Raw genomic sequence first — 18,239 nt, 5'->3', positions numbered from 1 at the left:
CTACACTGCTTTCCAAAGTCTTTATGGTCTTGGCTCTTATATTTAGGTCTTTGATCCATCTTGAGTTGATTTTTGTATAAGGTGTGAGATGGTAATCCTCTTTCATTCTTTTACATATGGATATCCAGTTCTCCAGGCACCATTTGTTGAATAGGCCATTCTCTCCCAGTTGAGAGGGTTTGGTGGCTTTCTCGAATATTATATGACTATATATATGAGGATCTATATCAGAACTCTCAACTCGGTTCCATTGGTCTGTGTGTCTCTCCTTGTGCCAATACCATGCTGATTTCACTACTATAGCATTGTAGTATGTTTTGAAATCAGGTAGTGTGATTCCTCCAATTTCGTTTTTCTTTTTCAATATGTCTTGGCTATTCGGGGCCTCTTTCCTTTCCAAATAAATTTCATAGCTAGTTTTTCTAGTTTCTTAAAGAATGCTGTGTTGATTTTTATTGGGATTGCATTGAATGTGTAGATCAGTTTTGGTAGGATAGACATCTTAATAATATTTAGTCTTCCTATCCATGAACACGAAATATTCTTCCATTTATTTAAGTCTTCTTTGATTTCCTTGAACAGTCTTGTGTAGTTCTCTGTGTATGAGGTTTTTTTACATCTTTAGTTACATTTATTCCTAGGTATTTGATTTTTTTATTGACTATTGTAAATGGTATTTGTTTCTTGATTTCCTCCTGAGCTTGCTCATTATCATTGTACAGAAATGCTACTGATTTTTGCGCATTGATCTTATAACCTGGGAGTTTACTAAACTAATTTATGAGTTCTAGAAGCTATGTTATAGTCCTCTCAGGGTTTTCTATATATAGGATCATGTCATCTGCAAATAATGAAATTTTGACTTGTTCCTTTCCAATTTGAATGCCTTTTATATCTGGTTCTTGTCTCAGTGCTCGAGCAAGTACTTCTAAGCAATGTTAAATAGAAGGGGAGAGAGTGGGCATCCTTGTCTTGTTCCTGACCTTGGAGGGAAGGATTTTAGGATTTCACCATTGTAAACGATGTTGGCTGTGGGTTTTTCATATTTACTCTTTATCATGTTCAAAAAAGTTCCTTGTATTCCAATCTTTTGCAGTGTTTTTATCGAGAAAGGGTGCTGTATTTTGTCAAATGCTTTTTCAGCATCTATAGATATAATAATGTGATTTTTTTCCTTCAATCTGTTTATGTGGTGTATAACATTGATTGATTTTCTTATGTTGAACCATCCTTGCATACCCAGAATGAATCCCACTTGGTCGTGGTTTATAGTTCATTTAATGTGTTGTTGAATACGGTTAGCAAGTATTTTGTTGAGGATTTTTGCATCTAGGTTCATTAGAGAAATTGGTCTGTAATTGTCCTTTCTTGTGGTGTCTTTGTTTGGACACTAGGTACTAGGTACACTAGGTACACTTGGTACTAGGGTAATGTTGGCATCATAGAATGAGTTAGGTAATGTTCCTTCTGTTTCGATTTTTTGGAAGAGTTTCAGCAGGATTGGTGTTTGTTCTTTCAGGAATGTTTTGTAGAAATCACCTGTGAACCCTTCTGGCCCTGGGCTCTTCTTAGTTGGGAGGTTTTTAATGACTGATTCTATCTCTTTACTTGTGATTTGTTTGTTGAGGTCATCAATTTCTTCTTTCATCAATATAGGCTGCGTATGTGTTTCTAGAAATTTGTCCATTTCCTCTAAATTGTCATTTTTGTTGGAATATAGTTTTTTAAAGTATTCTCTTATGATAGTCTTTATTTCTGTTGGGTCAGTGGTGATATCTCCTTTCTCATTTCTTATTTTGTGTATTTGCATCTTCTCTCTTTTTTTCTTTGTTAGTCTCACTAATGGTTTGTCAATTTTATTGATCTTCTCAAAGTTCCAGCTCTTGGTTTTGTTTATCTTTTCAAGTGCTTTCTTATTTTCTATTTTATTTAATTCTGCACTTATCTTTTTTCTTTCTTTCTTCTTCCTGTTTGGTTACTTTGTTGTTTTTCTACTAATTCCTCCAAATGTGCAGTTAGTTCTTCAATTTTTGCTTTCTTCTTTTTTGATGTATGAATTTATGGGTATATATTTCCCTCTCAGTGCTGCTTTTGCTGCATCCCATAAGTATTGGTAATTTGTGTTATCATTTTCATTCGTTTCAAGGTAGTTGTTAGTTTCTTTTGAGATTTCCTCTTTGACCCACTGCTTTTCTAAGAGTGTGCTGTTTAATTTCCATATCTTGGTGTGAAATCTGGCCCTCTCGCCCTTGCAGATTTCCAGCTTCACTCCACTGTGGTCAGAGATATTATTTTGTATGATTTAGATCTTTCTGAATTCATTGAGCCTTTCTTTGTGGCTTAGCATATGGTCTATCTTGGAGAATGATCCCTGTGCACTTTAGAAAAATGTATATCCTGCTGTGTTCTGGTGTAGTGATCTGTATATACCTATTAGATCCAGCTCCTCTTATATACTGTTCAAAGTTTTTGTTTCTTCATTGATTCTCTTTTGAGATGTTCTGTCCAAAGTTGATTGTGGTGTATTAAAGTCTCCCACTATAATTGTAGAGGCATCTGTTCTTTCACTTAGTTTTTCCAGTGTTTGCCTCACATATTTGGAGGCGCCTTTGTTAGGAGCATAAATATTTCTGATTGTTCGTTCTTCTTGAAAGATTATCCCTTTCACTAATATGTAGTATCCATCTTTGTTTCTCACAATTGTTTCACATTTAAAGTCTATTTTTTTCTGATATTAATATAGCTACTTCTGCCTTTTTTTGGTTATTGTTTGCTTGTAAGATTGTTTTCCAGCCATTCACTTTCAACTTCCATGAATCCCTGGGTCTAATATGTGTTTCTTGTAGACAGCATATTGATGGGTCATATTTCCTTATCCAGTCTTCCAGTCTGGATCTTTTGACAGGTGAGTTTAATCCATTGATATTCACTGTTATTACTTTCAAGAAATTATTGATGTTAGCCATATTTTCTTTGGACTTGTGTTTGTCATATTTTGTTTGTTTGTTTTTTCCTTCTCTTTTTGTCTTTTTTGTTGCTCTTACACTCTCCTCCAATTCTGCCTCTCCTGTTTTTTTTCTTTCTTCCTGCAGAACTCCCTTTAGTATTTCTTGAAGGGCAGGGTTCTTGTTGGCATACTCTTTTAAAAAATTTCTGTTTATTTGTGAATATTTTGAACTCTCCATCATTTTTGAATCCTAGCTTAGCTGGGTAGAGTATTCTTGGTTGAAAATTTTTTTCTTTTAGTACCTTGACTGTATCACACCACTGCCTTCTTGCCTCCATGGTTTCAGATGAGAAATCAGCACTTAATCTTATGGAGCATCCTTTGTATGTAATGGTTCTCTTTTCTCTTGCTGCTTTTAGAATTTTCTTTTTTTCTTGAGCATTGGATAATTTGACAAGTATATGTCTTGGGGTGGGCCTTTTGGGATTTCTGGTGTTTGGAGTGTGTTGTGCTTCATGGACATGTACATCCATCTCTCTCAGTAGATTTGGGAAGTTTTCAGCCATTATTTCCTCCAACACCCTTTCTGTCCCCTTTCCCTTCTCTTCTCCTTCTGGGATGCCTATAATATGTATGTTTGTGCGTTTTGCATTGTCATTCAGGTCCCTAAGTCCTAGCTGGACTTTTTCTATCTTTTTATCAATCAGTTCTACTATCCGTTTGATTTCAGAGATACTCTCTTCCACGTCGCTAATTCTCTCCTCTGCCTCTTCTAATCTGCTATTTGCTGAGAGTGTATTCTTGATTTCTTGAACTGTGATGTTCATCCCGATCATATCTGTTATCTTTTTGCGTATGTCTGCAATTTCCTCTCCAAGTGTTTTCTTCATGTTGTTAAACTCTTCCTTTACTTCATTAAGTTGGTTTCTAATATATGTTTTGAGACCTTTAATTACTTGTCCTATGTTCTGCTCCCCTTCCTGGTTTTTAGTTTGTTCATTGGATTCAGCCATGTTTTCCTGATTATTGGTTTGGTTTGTAGTTTTTTGTTGCTGTCTGGTCATCATTTTATCTTGACTCGTTTAATCAGTTCCTTAGCTTCTTTGCCTAGTCTTGGGGATTAATTAGTTGTTGTTCTTGCATAAGTGTTATATCTTTTCTTTGTCACTTCGTTCTTCTTACTCTATTTTCTTGTTGCTGGCCAAGTTCACTTTGAAGGAAAATATTAGGGCCAGGGAAATCAAAATGGGTAAGAAAAGAAAATGTGTAAAGTAGTATTGGTAATAAATGTTAACAGAGCAACAGTGTGAGATCTGGGAGAATGGATATTAGACTCATGTAAGTTGTATAGAGTTATAGCAGTAAGTAAAGTACCTATAATGAGATAGTCAACTGAATATGGGGAGGAATATAGTATGAATTAAAAAACCAGTGTTCTCATGAGAGAGGGAAAGAGAATAGAAAGACAATAATATCAAGAGTGGATAAAAGACAGAAAACAGAACAACGATATTAGAAATTAAAAGTCAGACAGTTTGGGGGCCAAAGAAAGGGAGGTGGAATGTAAGAGAGACAGTAGATGATGGAGGATAGCAAGATGTGGGGGAAAGGGGATAGTGTAGGTGGCCAAAATCAATTCACACATAAAAGAGGAAATGGGGGATGAGGAAACACAGCAAATGTGAAGCGCACCCTTCAGCACCTATTATATAAATAAAATAAAGTAAAATATGAAGAAAAAGAGAAAAAAAAGAGAGAAGAAAAAAAGGGGGTGGGCAATGAAAAGGGAGGGAAACAAGCAAGATAAAGAAAAGGAGGGAAAAAACTATACCAAAAAGGACCTTGGGGGATAAAATGGGAGAAAAATCCAGAAGACAATGCAATATTAGCAACAAAGACAAAAGAAAAAAGAAAAAAGAAAGAAAAAACACAAACTTCGAGGGCTAGGATAATCAAGAACCTCAGGTGGACCTCAGGGCGCAGTGAATTCAGGGATGGGAAGTCTGTGATATTGCAGACTCAAGGTGTGTGAGTCTGGAGTGTGGGCCACCAGGGTTTAGGGGACACAGACCTGGGAACCATGCATCTGGTTAACAGGGGTCCTGGGAGCACCGTAGTGCAACACAGCCTTCAGGGATCCCTGTTGCTGGGCGCCAGCCCTAGGGGGAGGGGTTCCACCTGCAAACTCTGACCTCCATGTCAGAAACCCAAAATTCCACCTCTCACAAGAATCTCTTCTATCACTGTCTCACCAAATCGACATCCAGACACCTCCTGCCCTGCGAGTCCCCAAAACAGCCTCCTAGGGGCTCTGCTGCACTACAAAGTGTTCAGGGGCCGCCCCGGATGGGCTGCCAGCCCTAGGTGGATGGGTTCCTCCTAGAACTTCTGACCTCCGTGTCAGAAACCAAAAGTTCCACCTCTTGCAAGAATCTCTTCTGTCACTGTCTCACCAAATTGACATCCACACACCTCCTGCCCTGCAAGCCCCCGAAACAGCCCACTCAGGGTTTGGGAACACCCCACACAACAAAGATCCCAGGGATCACTGCGGCCCGGCCTCAAGCCCTATGGGGAGGGGCTCCAGCCAGAACCTCTGACCTCCGAGTCAGAAACCCAAAATTCTACCTCTAACAAGAATCTCCTCCATCACTGTCTCACCAAATCAACTTCCAGACACTTCCCACCCTGCAAGCTCCGGAAACAGCCCGCTCAGGGCTTGGGAACTCCCCAGCACAGCAAAGCCTCCAGGAATCACCACTGCCAGGCCGCCAGCCCCAGGGAGTAGGGTCCCGTGCACAACCCCAACCTCCGTGAAAGAGACCCAAAATTCTACCTCTTACAAGAATCTCCTGTGTCACTGTCCCACCAAATTGACGTACAGACACCTCCTGCCCTACAAGCACCTGAAACAGCCTGGTCCAGCAGGTCTCCAACCCTGCTCGGCCACTTCTTTGCAGGAGAGATTATAAGGTGCACTCACTCAGACACCATCTTGCCCCACCTCCTCCTCTTACCCTTCTTTACATTTTCTACTAAGTCCTTTGTTGTAGGATAATGCAAAGTGAGGTAGACGACATGTGACCCTCTAGAATCTGCTGTTTCCTTTTATACTTTAAATTTCTAATGCAGCAGTTCTTTCTCATTTGCTACCTCTATGATAGCACCTTATGATCCCTCCTCTCCTGTAGTACCCCATGTTTTGAATTATCGATATGCAGTTCTTGTATATACACAGTTGGAAGGCCAGTGAGTTTACCAATGAAAAGAGAAAAGACAAAATGGTGATATTATAACAAATTTGTAGCATATTCAGACATGAAGACACGCTTACCACTTTTATGGGGGTATACTATTGGCTAGATGCTACCACTTGACCATGGGTGTATCCTGCTTGAGGATTTTAGCAAAATGTATTTTGCTGTTGTGATTTCTGTGTATGTGTGTCTTTAATTTATTCATCAGTCTGTTCCCGTGGTAAGAAATAGATTGGAGGACTTTGGTCCGAGCATATGATTGCAGAGATTACCTCCTGGAGCACCAGTGAGCAAACGCTTTGTTTACTCAAATCAAAATGAAGATGGTGTACACCTCTCTTGTTACATCACTTATAAGAAGAATTTCAAATTTTAACTGATTGATGAAGGAAACTGTTTACCTTGTGAAATTTATTTTGATCTGTGGGCCTACTTGATCCTGACTTTTTTTATTACCCTTGGTGTTTGGTAAATACTTATAGAATAAACGAGTAAACAAACTTCTATCACTTTTGAGCTCAGGAAGTGTTTATCTAGAGCCTTTTGCTAATCTCATTTGTTTGTAAGTCAGTGAGTGCTAACCAAACTGCTACTGAAAAATTTGGAGCCCTACCTTTTGAGAATCTGTAGCTTTCCAATATTGTTTCTTCTTTCCTCTGACCCCTTCCCTCCCATTTCCAACCCAGAATCCTTCAGAGAGAAGATATTGTAGTCTTTGTGGTATTTTCTGCCTTAAAAATGGAAGATTTTTTCTTTTTAAATCATGAATATCTACTACCACCTAGGAGAATTCTGCTTCTTGTTTGTCTTCTGAGAAATAATGCTGAATTATTGACAGGAGGTTCTTGTACATAAATAGTTAGGAAAGGAAAGGGGAAGGGAAAGGGGTGATGTTATAACAAAACTAAATAGGACAGATGCCCAGCAGGCATATATATATTTTTTATTTATATATATATGTATGTATTTATAATTTTTGTGAAAAATGCTCATTTTAGAAATGTAAAGTATTTCAAAAAGTATAAAAAGGAAATAAATTTTCTGTTGTCAACCAGAGATAGCTAGTGTTACTAGTGATTTTTTTTTAAAGATTTATTTACTTTATTTCTCCCCCTCCCCTAGTTCCCCCAGATGGTTCCCTCAACTGTCTGCTTATTGTTTGCTCAACTTCTCTAGGAGACACTCTGATCTGAACCCGGGCCCTACCCCCCACCCCCCACATGAGAGGCAAGTGCCCAGCAGCCTGAGCTATATCCACCCCCTGCTGGCTTATGGCATTTGCTCATTGTGGCAGGAGGTGATGTCTAGCAGATTGTGGCAGGTACAGTGTGTGCTCATGTTCTTTAGGAGGCCCTGGAACCCAAACCCGGAGCTTCCCATGTGGTAGGCAGGCACCCAACTGGTTAAGCCACATCCACTTCCTCCAATGATTTTTTTAATGAAAGTGTCTCTTGACTCATTTGGATTTTTGGACTAATTAAGAGAATGCGAAGTATTTTGTTATATATCCTGCCTTTTTATCTCTCATGCAATTAAATTTTTTACAAAAAAAAATACTTTAATATTAACATTATGTTATAGGATTATAATATTGTCATGCAACTTCTAATTTTTCTTTTCCAAACATCATTTATGAATCAATCTGTGCCTTACTTTGATTATTTCCTTAGAATTGATTCATGGAAGTTAAATTACTGGTTTAAGGGTATGAAAAATAATTTTAAGAGTCTACATAGTATTGTTAAATTTAAGTGTCTGTATACCCTGTATGTATTTCAGAAGTGTTGGTGGGAGGGGACAGGGCATGCCCCTCTGATTGTCTGTGGGCAGTTATATCTTCCTTAAAGGTGATGCTAACTCAAAGAATTTTCCTGAGAACCAGAATCAGAAAGCTTTTTATGATATTTTAAAACACTTTTCCCATTAACTATTAAAGAAAGTTCATTTTAATTATAGTGTGAAGCAATCCAGGTATTAATTTAAACCAGTGGTCTAAGACAGTGATTTGTGACAATGTTCCAATTGAAAGGGGAATAACTATTGCTCAGACATAGTTTCTAGGGCATATAGCAAACAGTTTAATACTGGTTGTTGTTGTTGCTTTTTAGTTTGATTTATTATGTGTTCAATAATTGTGCTATGCTCTGTATCCGGCTTCCATAGTACTAGTCAATGCAGTATTTAAAATTACCAGAATTATATAAAGGTAATCTGTAATGTAATCCAGGAATTACAGGTATAGTCAATATTTTAAATGAATTTTTAAAATGAGATTTTAATTTTTTCTAGTCATGTTTATTGTGACTAATTATTGGGAAGATCCTAATTTTTAAAGAAAATTGATACATGATTTTAAACTTTACCTTAGTTTCATTTATAGTATATAACATAACTGACTACTGTATATGCAAAGTACATTCTTTTGTCTGAATATGGAAAATGCCTGATAATAATACTGAGTATAGTGGAAAGTAGAAGCATTGTGGTGCCTTTTTATTGTTCCTTCAGTTTCACTGATTCTAATTATAGAAGCTTACATCACCTTAGCTGATGATGACAGCTCTTCTCTTCCTCTTTGCCTTGTCTTCCTCAATTGCTCCCTATGGCTGGATCATATTTCATAGTGCATATGTGTCCTGCTGGTGGCTTTGACAGGTTTTTCCTCAGCATGGTAGTGATCATTTAGTGGCATAGATGAGAGTGTGGTGAAGCACAGTTTCTTACAGGAGAGGAAGACTGTGTTGATACTCTGGTTTCTCTTCCTTCAGAAAAGCTTAGGATGCAGTGTGAAAGCAGGAATTCCTGAGGGGCACCAATAATTAGAGTTAACCATGTGTGATAACTTAAAAAGATCCTTTTCAGATGTTCAAGTTAAGCATGGAAAAGGTTGGAAACCTTGCTACAATCATTTAAAAAGACTTATGTTACTCCTGATCATTGCAATAAAGCATCACTTATATTCTTTCGCTTTCTTAAGAGGATTAAAGTGCTTTTATTTAAAATCAGTATATTTAACAGCTTATATTTCAAAGACCAAATGCTTACAGCCAAAAAATACAGAACTGAGTTGCCTGTTTGTTTTATTTTGTAAAACTGCAGATTTTTAATTTTTGTTCCTCTCCTTTTGCGTTTAATTCCCCTAAATTGTGATTAAAATATTTGGCTGTGCTGAGGAAAATATATTGTATGACTATGCCTGAGATTAATACACATCTGGCTTTGTTATTGTTAGGTTTTTGGTTTGTTTTTTTGTTTCCATAATACCTAGATTGTTTATCCTCTGATAGCTTACATTTATCCACAGTGACTTTTTTTTCTCTTCTTAATGTTTTTACTTATTGAAATAAAAGGTATATTTAGAGTTAGCTCACCTATCAGAAACTTACCTTTGGTTTTCTATGCAGTTATGATTTCAGATGTTCTCATTTGTATTTTCATTTGTAGTTTATTACCTAAATTTTAATTACTAAATATACAGCATTTGCATTTCTTAAAACATATTTTGTAATGGTTGGAAGCTTTGCAGAGCTAATAACATACATTGCTGTATTTTCTAGTAGTGTGAAAGTCCTTTTTTAAAGCCCAAGAAGATTTAGTGCTAAAGAAGATAACTTTGCTTCATGGCTTTTCATAGACAGGGAAAATGTGTTCTTAAATGGCTAGCTTGTGGCGATGATTCCTAGGACATGGTGTACATCAAGGCATTCTCACTTGCTGCAGTTACTTCATTTGAATTGGTAAGATAACATGATAAGATCATGATAAAATTTTAAAAGCAGTGCAAGTGAAAAACAGATTATCCACCTAATCATTTATTTTAGTTATTTGATATATTACTGACTGATCTCATAAAAGGATGTTTATTTCTTCCTTTAGTAATTAATTAGAAGGTTAAGTCTTTATTTCTCAAGAAGCAGCGTGGGTGTAGTAGCATCAGAATGCTGGTAGAGACACATGCTGAGTGTAGAATTTCGTCTGTTTCTTTTCATGATATTGTTGCACAGGGAGATTTTCATGCCAGGTTTACCATACAGTTCCCTAGGAATGGCAGATACTATTAGTTGATTGGTAGAAAACAGAAAAGGATGATGTCATCTTCACTTACAGGCCAAACTAAAGGAAAAGAGTTTTCATTTCTTTATTGAGTTGGTGTTTACAGTAGTTCTAACATATGGGATTAGTGGATTGCATTTCACACACATGGGGTTCTTTTAAGCAGCTGGAAGATGCTGTCACCTTTGCTCAGCTTGAGGTGCTTCTTTGTGTGTTATCAGCTTGATTTATGGAAAGCATTTTTCTCTCTGATTTGGTTGTAATTTATCCTATTGGTATGAAATTTGAATATGAGTATTTTCTGCATTGAAACTGAAAGATTCTTGAGTATTAGTACTGATGTTTATGCCAAAAATGCTTGTCTTTCAGAAATTTATCTTTTAGGAAAAGTTAGACTTCTTTTACATAAAAAGTACCTACAGCTTTCATTTTTCTGTTTTAAAAAATGAATGATTAAAATTAGATTTTGGTTAATTGGCACTTGAATGTTTAATCCTTCATTGAAATTCCACCTCAGTTGTAGTTTTTTAAATTAAGTAAACTGAATAAAATACCTTGGTATTTCAGGGTGTTTGAAAAGCAACTTCTACATATGTTCCATGTTGTACATTTAGAAAACTAGGGTCAAACTTATTTGTGAGATTTAATTTTATACTTTTAAGTACAAATTTCATATATTCTTTTGATTTTTTTTTCAAAAAAAATTATGGAAATGCAAATTGATAAAAAACCACATAACTCGACTTGTCTTTGTTACCTTTCAGAAGAATAATTAGTTTTACTAAGGTAAATTCAAGTCTTAGAAGTAATGTCATAATTTAGGCTTGCAGTATAGTGTTGTTCAGAAAGTGACTCAGACTTTGCCCAGGGATATTGAAGAACTCATTTTCTATGCCTTATGACAAGCCGTTTCTTTTTTTCTACAGTCAGTTTAGTCCTTTATTATGACACCTGTCTCACAGCTAATATCTCCTCTCATGTCACACCCTGCACCAAGAAAAGAAAAAAAGTGTTAGGGGAATAAAGCAAAATGGTCTATTACTTTGATTTGTTCCTTCATTGTTATTCTCATTATTTTGCTCCCTGGAGGTGTCACTATCTCAGTTTTTACCATTGGAAACTACATCTTACTTTAACCATTGAGAGGCACTATTACTACCTTAAGTTCAAATTCTTTATGGGAGTATCTGGAGTAGGTACCGTGTGGCAGAAGCATGAAGAACAACAGTGGGTACTAGAGAAATTGTATTTTTAGAATGAGAGAGGGTGTGGCAAAATTAAATATTTTTCTGTAATTTTTTATAGAAAATGAGTAAATTTCCTTTTAGTCTAAGCTCAATTTGGAAGCAGGGTTTACTCGTTTTCTTCACTGATTCCTTCTGAGTGTTTGTGCTTCTTTGTCTCTTTCTAGGAATTGAGCATTGGGTTGCAGGAAAGTACCACATTGCATAGATGATTCTTAGAGGAATCTGTGCATTCTGCAAGTAGGCTGTTGTTCCTGTGATTTTTTTTTCCAGCTTTCTCTTGCAAAATGAAATTCTGTTGTTTTCATTTAAATTGACGATTTGCATTTAAATCTTTTTTTAAGTAAACTTTATTTCAACTTCAAAAAATAGCAGACAAAAGGCAGCTTAACAAAATATGGACACATTACTTTAAAAATATATAAATCTTAGTACCAGTTTTGATATTTTTAATGTTAAAGTAGATTTAAAGGTTGTATGTTTCAAAACAGTTATTTGATTAAAAAAATGTTTGTAAGCAAAAGCCCCTGAATTAATAATGTTACAAATACATATGTGACAGCTGAGAACTAAGCTGCCTTATATATTTGGAATACAACAGTATCTTACCAAAGCTAATTATTTTCCCTTGAGAGGATTATAATACTCTGTTAAATTTGAATAATATTGGGATACAAAGCTTCCCAAATACAGATGTGTTTCAATGCAGAGAATTAAAAATCAAAATGGATTTTCAAAACTGTGAAATAGAATGCCTAAATCAATTTTTTTCTCTTAGAGAATTTAGCTTGCTGACATGTCTCACTAAAGGGTGTGTGTGTATGTTCAATAAATTGCTCTTTGGGCTACATCTGCAGATACAGTAGCCAATTGATCTAATGCAGTTTCTGAGGGCTTTCTATACAGGTGATGTCATCCTTTTAGCTCTATTCCCCTCCCACTCTCTTTCCTTCTTATTAGATATTTCATCTTACTGCAGCGCATAGAATCAATAGAAGCTTCTCCTTAGGGAGCTGCTGTGAAATAGACAAGGACAGTAGAAATTAAGATACTAACATACAGCCTTGCTTTAGCAGAAGATGCAGTGTTTTTGTACCATACCATATATAAATTTTCAACAAGAAAAAAATAGACAGCTTAATATTAGTGTTTTACTGATGCATTAGAACAAGAAGCAGTACTGCAGAGCTGTTACAGTGCATGCGAGAAGAGAAAATAATTCAAATTTTGGAGATTAACAGGCTTTCTACAGGACTGACCTGTTACATCTTTTATCTTCTTACCTCCATTTGTTCAATGGTTAGGTTTTTGCTTTTGTTTTGTTTTGTTTTGTTTTTTGTTTTTTAACCTCTGGTGTTACAAATATAAAGAAGAAACTTTAATCTTCAGGATACAGAGTTCTGGTTTGCTTCTGATGCAGAAGAATCACTGCAGCACTTGCTCTACAGAATGGAATAAGTTGAAGAAAAGACAAAGCTACATTACAGAGAAGAAAGGTTTTTCAGAACCCTGGAACACAGATTTGGTGCATGTTGCCTTATTTGCTTTGATTGACACAGCATTAACTGTTGTGGTACCACTGTGCATGTCTGTGCCAGGTACTTGAGGACGCATGTGTATATGTGTGTGTTCTGAGCCAGAAATATAAACATCTTGATTTACAGAGATTTGCTTCTTAAAGTGAATGTTTTCATGAGAACTGTTGCAGTTATTTAGAACAATCCTCTAAGCTACTGAAAGCCCCTGATTTCAGTTTGAAAAATGGTTTGTTGAAGCTGCCTTTATGTAACACTACAATGTTGTATGATTTGTAAAGAGAAACTTAACAGGATTTTGTCAATATACTCATCGGTGTGGCTCTGACTTGAAAAAGAAACTACCCTTTCCAGCCCAGGAAATGGCTTTTCTTGTTCGCTGTTATGCCAATTGTCTTCAGCCATGGGCCTCCAAAGTAAGTAATTGTTATTATTTTCCCTTGAGATTGATATAATCCAGAGTTATTAAATTTAAATTCAACTATTTTAAATTGTAAGTAAATTTTATTATGCCGTTGTGTTTTCTAAACTTGAAGAATCAGAGCTACAAAGCAGTCTAAACTGCTCAAGCTCATGGCCATTTTGTTTTTTAAGAAATCTCTAAAACATTCTAGTATGCTTCCTCTAAGGATTTGAAAGCATCTTTCAATAATCCCTGGTCTTGAAATACAATGCATTTGAGGTATACTCTCTTGAGAAGAAATTGTCATTTGGTTGTGGCTACTTCTGTACTTGCTGTGATCATTCTGTTTAACCTGAATGTATTGTATTGCCTTGTTTCCTTAAGTGATTGATGTATTTAGCTATAGTAGTATCATTTCTAGTTTACAGTGTAATATTTTTCTCTGATACAATGCTGTCATATAAATTTTGATTGAATTGTTTTCTTTTACAAAGACTGGGTGGCAGTGTTTAAGCAGCAGTGAAATATTATGAAGAAAATGCTCATTATAAAGAGTAATTAAGTGTAAATAATTTAATAATGTTCCTAAGTATTGTCTAAGTAGTAGTAAGTGAACCATTATTAGCAGCTTGAGAGTGTTTGAGGACATCTAGTATACTTTTCATTTTAAAGCAAGCATATTAACTCACCAAAAAGCAAAATGCAATACAACAGATCATGCTAGGTCTTAGGAAAATATACAGTGTAATTCAATAAATTGTATTGTTCAAAGCAGCTGAAATTTGATGCTACTCCAGTTATCTTTCCTGTCATGTATATGTTAACTTCAAAACACAAAAAACAAGTATACATTTGTTTGGTTTTGTAAAACTAAATGTTTTAGAAAACATTTTAATTATGCCATTGGATACTTTAAACCTGTTTTTGGTTCTCTTGAGTGGAGATAGGCACAGTAGAGGCACTTCTTTTTGGATGGTCTGAAACCATGTCTTTGTTTAAAGATTCTCCTGCCCATGGTGACTAAGGGAGAAATACTATGATAGCATCATGTTCAACTGTTTTATCTGGCCTAGCTCATTGCATAGCTTTCTTAAAGGCAGTTTATAGAAGGACATTTAAATTCACTGGCCATTTGGCAGGTGGCTAATTGAAATGTAAAGAATTGGTAAGGAGCCTAAGTACATGCTTTATTTGTGCTACTATCTGCTAAGGTATGGATGGCCTCTTTAGTGCCAGTGCCACCTGTGGGGCCCAACCATTGCTGATGCTAGTAGTAGCATTACTAGTTTAAGACACAATGGTAGAAGGGAAATTTATGAGAGGGTAAAATAGCTTTAAAGAAAATTAGGAATGAGATATGGGAGCTGATTTTTAGAGTATCAACAAAACTTTCAGGGGCATGGGGAGCCAGCTTCTGATTCATGATTTAATAATTATAGAAGATCCAAAGAGTTTGTTAAGGATCAGATTCTAAGGTTTCATTAAATACCAGCAAATATTATCTGAACAAGTTTTTGTAATTGGTACTTTATTGGATAAATTAAGAACTTATAAGAATACATGTCTTTTCCCCAGCTCACTCCATTCCACCACCACCCCTGGCCATGCACCATGTTACTATTGATGGAATTTTACCTCTGGATTATGAGCAAGCACATTATTTTTGCTAGTTATTTTTCAATAATACTTTTGATTCTCCAGTACATTTTTAGTGGTTTTATTTATTCACCCCATGCTATTGCTTGCATTTCATAAATTTATTTTCTTGCTAAAATAAATACTTCTGTCAGTGAAGGTCTGGGACTGATCAACCTTAAGTCTTTCTATTTCAAAATGCTATATTTCATGTTTACCCTTAAATAATTGTCTAGTTCAATATAAAATAATATATCCGGTGTTTTCCCATCAGCACTTGGAAAAAGTTGATCCACTGTCTAAGAGCATTCAGTGTTGCTGATGAGAAGTCTGGGTGCATTTTAATTCTCATTCCTTTTTTGAGAATTAATAAAGGAATCTGATTTTTCTCTCGTTAGTGGTTGGTTGTGTTTTCATTGGTTTGATTTTGGTTTTTATCCTTGATGCTAGGAGATTTTACTGTGGATTGTCTTAATTTTTTTTATTTCTCCTTCTTGGCACTTAGAGTATTCTTTCAAGCTGAAGATTGCTCTTTTTTGAAAGTTGAAACTCCTTCATTTTCTCTAATCCCTCCACGTTTTGAAACTTCTTGATCTGTCTATGACGTGTCTTCACATTTGTTTCCTATTTTATTCTCTCTTTCATTGTGTATTCTCAGCTCTTCTTCCAGTGTGAATTCTTGTCATTGTTGAATTTTTTGGGTGTCTTTCAGGGGTTTGATTGTCTTTGAGTGGTTCTGGGTTGTGAGCTCACCATCCTGGTCTTATTACAATTGCTTAACCAAAGTAGCTATTTACTCAGTGGAGGAGGCATTACCGCCTTGGTTTCTGTGCATTTTCCTTCTTTTATGTGCCTTTATAATTACTGGTCTAAGAAGTGTTTCCATTCTTATTTATGCACACAAATAAATCTGCAGGTCATTTATCAGTCCTTATGTTACTTTACCTATTAGCAACATTTGACACAGCCAGTCACTCTTCCTCTTTGACAGACTTTGTAAGGAGTAAAAGTCACAAGTCTTCACCTTGACTTACTAGATAGCATGTGATCTCCCCCCCCCACCCCCTTGCCAGTCCACCTACTGCACTCCTTATTAAATCCAGCTTTCTTGCTTTTCCTCAGGCACTCTAGATACCGATTTCCTTTTTTCTCAGCGTTAAAGGTGAACATTGAAAGCTGCTTTATGGTTTTTAAAAATGTTACATTGATAGGGGAAATGTGTATTTGAATTGAAAAAATCTCTGTACTTACATGATATTGTAACAGTGTGCTCCCACCCCTTCTTTATGTAAAAATACCGAGTTAGAAATGCCTTATTTTTCCCCTGTAATTCCACCTACCTCAGCCACAGCACTTTGATCTCCTTGTGTTCATTTGCAAGGCTAATAAGATTAGATATACCTATTTTCTTTGGGGTGATTGAGAATTATTAGTCTAATTGTCTGCATAAAGCAGGCTCCAGACTGCTCTTTGGGGTTAAAATCTGTTTTTAACCCTCTCTGTCAGTTGACACTTCCTCATGTATCACTCCATCTAGAAGCTCCTTTATAATTATGGTGGGTTGCCTCCATTAAGGTCCTCCATCTTCTCTTGGCTCTGTCTCCTAGATTTTCTTCCTTTTTATCTTACATACTTCCAGAATAATCTTTTAACAAAGCAGATCTCACCTAGCCTTTTTCTTGCTTGAAATTCTTCAATGGCTTCCTTCTGGTGTAGGAAGTCTAAAGCACCAAGAATGGCGTATTTGGCCCTTCATCTCCTGTTATGCATCTTTATCTGAGCTATTCTGTCTGCTTATTGTTACCTGCGTCATGCTTATTGAAGTTTCAGCCAGGCACTGTTCAGTAGAAATGTAACGGGAGCCACATATGTAATTTTAAATCATCTAGTAGCCACATTTTTTAAAAGTATAGAAAGAAACATATCAAATTAATTTTAATAATATATTTTCTTTAATCTGATATATCTAAAATATTATCATGACAGCATGTTAATCAACATTTAATAATTATTCATGATATTATGTATTTTACACTTACAGCATGTCTCCATTTAGACTAGCCACATTTCAAGTGCTCAGTAGCCACCTGTGGCTAGTGGGTACCATATTGAACAGTGCAACTCCTGGCCTTTGTCAGTACTGTGCATTTTCTGTATGTTCATTCTTGATCATCCCCGACTTGTACATCATCCTTCCTACACACTATCCCTGGTGGGAATAAGGTGTTTAATCTCCCATGACGAGAGACTTTTTTTTTTTTCATGTTTGTTATCACTAGCATCAGATATATATACTAGGTGCTTCTTTTGCAATAAATGGGAAATTAGACCACCAACTTGTTAGAAATTTATTTGTAGTTACAGTAAATGAGTACAGAGTAGAGTTCTGAACTGCCTTCTTAGCAACAGCACACAGGAAATTTTGGACTTTGTGATATGCCCAGGAATCATCTTTATTTCTTGATCATTTTAATTTTAATGGATAAGTGATTTCAGGATAGGCACAGTGCTTCTGTGATCAGATGATTTTGCTTTAAAAAGGAATATCTAACATTTTAGAGTTAATAATAAATAGTATTTCATACTTATAGAGTCCTTTAAATGCCTTTATCTTAAAGGATATGAAGTATGGGTGTGGATCCTAAGCAACAAAAAGTTTCATGTAGCAGAATTTCTTATTAAAGAAGGCATTTCCCTACTATCATTCTTAGTTTTGCAGGTTATTCTTAAGTTTTAAAAATATGAGAAGAACCTTGAACATTGATGTAATATTACTTTTATGCAATTCATGCCTGCATCCTCCTCCTCTCTTTCCTCCTCCTCCTCTCCCTCCTCCCCTCACAAAAAGCATATACTTAATGACTATATATTTTTTAAACTTTATTTTTAAAGAAATTTTAGATTACAAAAAGTTACATTGAGAATATAGGGGATTTCCATATACCCCATCCCCTCCCCTCTCACATTTTCCCCTATTTATAACATCTTTCATTAGTTTGGTACATTTGTTAAAACTGATGAACAATTTTGAAACATTGCTAGAACCATGGTCTATAGTTTACATTATGGTTTACACTTTGCACCATATACTTTTATAGGTTTTGTCAAAATGTATAATAGCCTGCATCCATTTTTTTGTTTTGTTTTTAAAGATTTATTTTATTT

General features: G+C 35.7%; 1 protein-coding gene across 7 annotated transcripts in view; it reads left to right on the top strand.

Annotated features, from left to right (window-relative positions):
- RAPGEF6 (Rap guanine nucleotide exchange factor 6) overlaps window positions 1–18,239 on the top strand; it is a 273,773-nt gene that overhangs the window by 127,184 nt on the left and 128,350 nt on the right. For 3 of the 7 annotated variants that reach the window (XM_058278087.1, XM_058278062.2, XM_058278080.1), the window contains exon 1: window positions 12,460–13,452. The exons of the other annotated variants lie outside the window; for them this stretch is intronic. In XM_058278087.1, the coding sequence (XP_058134070.1) occupies window positions 13,399–13,452 (54 nt within the window). In that variant the 5' untranslated portion in view covers window positions 12,460–13,398. Of the gene's footprint in view, window positions 1–12,459; window positions 13,453–18,239 lie in introns of those variants that run through there. 7 annotated transcript variants of the gene reach the window in all.

The sequence above is a fragment of the Dasypus novemcinctus genome, chromosome 2 (assembly GCF_030445035.2).
Source record: "Dasypus novemcinctus isolate mDasNov1 chromosome 2, mDasNov1.1.hap2, whole genome shotgun sequence".
Lineage (NCBI taxonomy): Eukaryota > Metazoa > Chordata > Mammalia > Cingulata > Dasypodidae > Dasypus > Dasypus novemcinctus.
Note: the sequence above shows the minus strand (reverse complement) of the source record. Positions and strands in the feature narration are given on the sequence as shown.